The sequence below is a fragment of the Sander vitreus genome, unplaced genomic scaffold (assembly GCF_031162955.1).
Source record: "Sander vitreus isolate 19-12246 unplaced genomic scaffold, sanVit1 ctg953_0, whole genome shotgun sequence".
Classification (NCBI taxonomy): Eukaryota; Metazoa; Chordata; class Actinopteri; order Perciformes; family Percidae; genus Sander; species Sander vitreus.
In genome coordinates, this window is record NW_027596030.1 from 1 (window position 1) to 5,999 (window position 5,999).

The following is a 5,999-nucleotide window of genomic DNA, read 5'->3' on the forward strand; positions in this document are numbered from 1 at the left end:
TTTTTATGACTTTTTAGACATACTATACTATGACTTTTTGACATACTATACTATGACTTTTTATGACTTTTTCGACATACTATACTATGACTTTTTAGACATACTATACTATGACTTTTTCGACATACTATACTATGACTTTTTATGACTTTTTCGACATACTATACTATGACTTTTTATCACTTTTTCAACATACTATACTATGACTTTTTATCACTTTTTCGACATACTATACTATGACTTTTATGTCTTTTCGACATACTATACTATGACTTTTTATGACTTTTTTGACATACTATACTATGACTTTTTATGACTTTTTCGACATACTATACTATGACTTTTTGTCTTTTTCGACATACTATACTATGACTTTTTCGACATACTATACTATGACTTTTTATGACTTTTTGACATACTATACTATGACTTTTTCGACATACTATACTATGACTTTTTGACATACTATACTATGACTTTTTGACATACTATACTATGACTTTTTGACATACTATACTATGACTTTTTGTCTTTTTGACATACTATACTATGACTTTTTGACATACTATACTATGACTTTTTATCACTTTTTCGACATACTATACTATGACTTTTTCGACATACTATACTATGACTTTTTCGACATACTATACTATGACTTTTTGACATACTATACTATGACTTTTTCGACATACTATACTATGACTTTATCACTTTTTCGACATACTATACTATGACTTTTTATTACTTTTTCGACATACTATGACTTTTTCGACATACTATACTACGACTTTTTATTACTTTTTCGACATACTATACTATGACTTTTTTGACATACTATTGACTTTTTATTACTTTTTCGACATACTATACTACGACTTTTTATTACTTTTTCGACATACTATACTATGACTTTTTTGTCTTTTTCGACATACTATACTATGACTTTTTTGTTTTTCGACATACTATACTATGACTTTTTGACATACTATACTATGACTTTTTATCACTTTTTCGACATACTATACTATGACTTTTTGACATACTATACTATGACTTTTGACATACTATACTATGACTTTTTAATCACTTTTTCGACATACTATACTATGACTTTTTAATCACTTTTTCGACATACTATACTATGACTTTTTAATCACTTTTTCGACATACTATACTATATTTTCAAGTTGATTTCTCAGTTTTTCTGGCCAACTTTTGTACCGATTACCGGTACGTAGTATTCCTTACTGGTACCTTTTCCTATTTTCTCTCTGTAACAACATATTAATGTATACGCTATCTATTCAGAACATTTCACACACAACACGTGGCTCAGGGATCAAAGACGTTTCCACTTTAGAGGAGAACGAGGGAATGAACGGGTTCCTACTTGGCGTTGTTGAGTTTCTCGTCCTCCGTCAGGTCTTCTGTCTTTAGCAGGTCGTAGCGGATGGATCCGGGCTGGATGGCGTCAATCAGGTCCAGAACCGGCATGCTGCTGCTGATCGACCAGTCCTACACACAAAAGCAGGTTTTCACGTCACCTTTTGGTATCGCCTCAGCTCGTTTGGAACCTCGACGGAGGTGATACTAAATGAAGTACCTGTTGGCAGGTACCTGGGACTTTTTATCAGAACGGGAAACCAAAAAAGAAAAAGGTCTATATACAAGAGACTTCAGATACAGTATTAGGGGACCACTAAGGTCTATATAAAAGAGACTTCAGATACAGTATTAGGGGACCACTAAGGTCTATATAAAAGAGACTTCAGATACAGTATTAGGGGACCACTAAGGTCTATATAAAGAGACTTCAGATACAGTATTAGGGGACCACTAAGGTCTATATAAAAGAGACTTCAGATACAGTATTAGGGACCACTAAGGTCTATATAAAAGAGACTTCAGATACAGTATTAGGGGACCACTAAGGTCTATATAAAGAGACTTCAGATACAGTATTAGGGGACCACAGTATAACTGAGCAGAAGCAGGGATGAGTGTAAATGGCGCCCTGCAGATCCGTCAAACAGCAGCCGGGCCTCCGTTCTGCGTGAGGAAGCAGCCGGGTGTCTCCGTTACCTTGAAGCTGGAGATTTTGGGTTTCTCGGCGTGTGTGAGCGTGTCGTTGACCCAGGACACGATGGTGTCGTCGGTCACCTTCTGCCCGTCGCCCAGGTCCTCCAGGATGTTCAGCGTGTATCTGAGGGAGCACACAGCAGCTTTCAAAATAAAAGCTTCACCTGCCCAGGTGACAGAAATGTAACTCTCTGAAGGGAAGGCCTTTTTAAAATGAAGTTACTGTTCAAAACCTTGAGAAAGGCGACAAAAACGTCAATATTTTTCCCCTTTTTTTAAAACAAGCAACAAAAACGTCAAAGAAAAGCCCAATTTTGATTATCACAAACGATATGGGGAGCTACCCAGCCGCCTGCATCTCATCTGTTTAACCCATGCTTAGACGGATGGAACAAATGTCTCGGGACCACATAGGTAAATGTTGTCGTATAATACAGTTTCTCCTTTTATCCAAACAATATGATAGTATTTATAATGTGTATTATTTGCTAGTATCTGGGCCGCCTGTACACAAACTTCAAATACCTTAGCAGGGTGTCTCGTTTCACACATCTGCACTACGTCTCATGACTTGTCTTTGAGTAAAGCTGAGCTGAACGTGAAAGGTTTGAACGAGTTTGAAGGGGCAGTTGTTACCTCCTCATGAGCTGCCAGAGCAGAGCGAGGGTGAGGGTTCGATTCCCGGCGTTCAGGTCCTGCCCGGCGATGCCTACCAGAGAGAACTTGGCCTCCTCCTTTCCCAGCTTGACTGCGTAGTTGCAGTTCTCCAGCTGCAACACACACACGAGAGTTACACTTCAGTCGACGTGTCACGCGAACTGTTTCCTGCTGCTTAAAAGCCAAACGACTGTCTTCATAATCAGACGGTATTCAGACGTCGGGAAGAGACAAACAACGTTTAGATCCGTTTGAACTGAGCCATGAACACGTGTGATGTAGCGAGAAAAGGTTGGGACCCACTGACGTAGACCTAGTCTATCTGGAAAGTGTCTTGATAACTGCTGTTAGGATTTGACACTACGTTTTGGATCAGAGCAGACGTGAACGTTGCTGCGGCACCTTCTTCATGTTGCTGCCCAGTTTGGGGTAGGGCGGCTTGTTGACTCGGTCCCAGTCCACCGGGACCTTAATCTTCTCGTACAGCTGGAAGATCACCAGGGCGTCATCAATGTCTCTGGAACACACACACACACACACACACATTACATTACATTACATGTCATTTAGCTGATGCTTTTATCAGCTGCTACATATCTCAGAGGTCACACACCTCTGGAGCTACTAGAGGTAAAGTGCCTTGCTCAGGGACACATTGGTTGATGTATCACAGTGGGAATCAAACCCAGGTCTCCCCACACCAAAGGTATGTGTCATATCCACTGCTCCATCACCACCATACGCACACACGCACGCAAACACACACGCACGCACGCATGCAAACATGCACGCACACAGACACACACACACGTGCACGCACAAACACGCGCACACACATGCAAACGCACGCGTGCATGCACACAGACACGCACACAAACGCAAACACACACACACACACACGTGCATGCACGCACACACACACATGCAAACACACACACGTACGTGTGCACGAACACAGACACAAACACACACGTGCATACACGCACACACACACACAAACACGCACGTACGTGCGCACGCACACACACAAACACACGCAAGTACGTGTGCACGCACACACACAGACACGCACACAAACACACACACAGACAGACAGACAGACACACACACACAGACACACACATACACACATACACACACACACACCAAAGGTATGTGTCATATCCACTGCTCCATCACCACCATACGCACCCACACATGCAAACACACACGCACGCACGCACGCACGCAAACATGCATGCAAACACACACACACACACACGTGCACGCACGCACAAACACGCGCACACACACAAACGCAAACACACAGACGCAAACAAACACGCGCACACACACAAACGCAAACACACAGACGCAAACACACACGTGCAAACACACGCAAGTACGTGTGCACGCACACACACAGACAGACACACACAGACACACACACACACACACAGACAGACACAGACACACACACACACACAGAGACAGACAGACAGACACACACACACACAGTTGTTTTACGTTCTGTTCGGCTCCAGGTATGGAAGCAAATACGAGACATGAGTATTTAATCTTTAAAAACCACTGATCCTATTTCTTTCTCCAAAGATAATAAAGATAATCAGGTTTTTCAAAGTAAAATAAATCAGAAGTATTCAGTAGCTGTTAAAGGTGCAGTACGTAATACTTCTAAAACTACCTTTCTGTCATATCTGCTGAAACTGACCCTATGTTCTAGTAGAACTACAGGAAGCTGGTCATTCAAATAATCAGCTCCTCTGGCTCCACCTACAGCCTGGAGCCCTGTTCAGATGGACCAATCAGGGCCAGGGGGTGGTGTCTAACTGTTCAGATGGACCAATCAGGGCCAGGGGGTGGTGTCTAACTGTTCAGATGGACCAATCAGGGCCAGGGGGTGTCTAACTGTTCAGATGCACCAATCAGGGCCAGGGGGTGTCTAACTGTTCAGATGGACCAATCAGGGCCAGGTGGGGGGTGTCTAACTTTTCAGATGGACCAATCAGGGCCAGGTGGGGGGTGTCTAACTGTTCAGATGGACCAATCAGGGCCAGGGGTGGTGTCTAACTGTTCAGATGCACCAATCAGGGCCAGGGGGGGGTGTCTAACTGTTCAGATGGACCAATCAGGGCCAGGGGTGGTGTCTAACTGTTCAGATGGACCAATCAGGGCCAGGGGGGGTGTCTAACTGTTCAGATGGACCAATCAGGGCCAGGGGGGGTGTCTAACTGTTCAGATGCACCAATCAGGGCCAGGGGTGGTGTCTAACTGTTCAGATGCACCAATCAGGGCCAGGGGGGGTGTCTAACTGTTCAGATGCACCAATCAGGGCCAGGGGGGGTGTCTAACTGTTCAGATGCACCAATCAGGGCCAGGGGGGGTGTCTAACTGGTCAGATGGACCAATCAGGGCCAGGGAGGGTGTCTAACTGTTCAGATGCACCAATCAGGGCCAGGGGGGGTGTCTAACTGCGTGTCAATCACTGCTCATGCACAACATTCATTCTCCCTTGTGGGGGGGAGGGGCTTAGGAGACCGTTTGGGCTTTAGCAGAAAGGGGGGAGGGGCTGAGAAGTTGTTGATGTTCACATTCTTTGGTTAAGTCCTGGATCTTCACAGTCCTACCTACGGCACCTTTAATAGTTTTATTTGCTTCCATACTTCACCTGCTTCCTTGTTTAAAGGCAGGACGTGTTGCAGTGTTTTAGGGAAGAAGAGTGTGAGCGTGTTCTTACGCGTAGAGGTGGTTGACCCGGGGGTTGACCCCCAGCGAGTTCATCCAGTTCCTGAAGGTTCGCTCCTCCCTGGTTTCCCCTGGATGAAAAACATCAGTGAAACACCAACAGTGACAGACTCAGATTATTATTCTAAGTGTCTGACAACATTATGAAAGGATCCCTACAGAGATAGACCTTTTAGTTAAAGAGGAAGATCCTTTTAGTTTAACATGAAACAGCCCTCAAAATCACCATCACCAGACTCCACCAGACTCCATGTAAATAATCAGGACTTTTAGCGTGTATAGAGCCAGCATATCTCCACCAGACTCCATGTAAATAATCAGGACTTTTAGCGTGTATAGATCCTGCATATCTCCACCAGACTCCATGTAAATAATCAGGACTTTTAGCGTGTATAGATCCTGCATATCTCCACCAGACTCCATGTAAATAATCAGGACTTTTAGCGTGTATAGAGCCAGCATATTTCCACCCGAGACTCCATGTAAATAATCAGGACTTTTTAGCGTGTATAGAG

The 5,999-nt window shown here is 43.6% G+C and overlaps 1 protein-coding gene across 1 annotated transcript; it reads right to left on the reverse strand.

Annotated features, from left to right (window-relative positions):
• Positions 1-1,368: 1,368 nt before the first annotated feature.
• Positions 1,369-5,581, reverse strand: LOC144515118 (plastin-2-like). Its single transcript, XM_078245720.1, has 5 exons — positions 5,477-5,581; positions 3,142-3,256; positions 2,719-2,852; positions 2,086-2,206; positions 1,369-1,518 (listed from the first exon to the last, which is right to left on the reverse strand). Exons 1-5 carry the CDS (start codon positions 5,518-5,520, stop codon positions 1,390-1,392), a joined length of 543 nt encoding a protein of 180 aa, XP_078101846.1. The 5' UTR covers positions 5,521-5,581; the 3' UTR covers positions 1,369-1,389.
• Between the last annotated feature and the right edge of the window lie 418 nt (positions 5,582-5,999).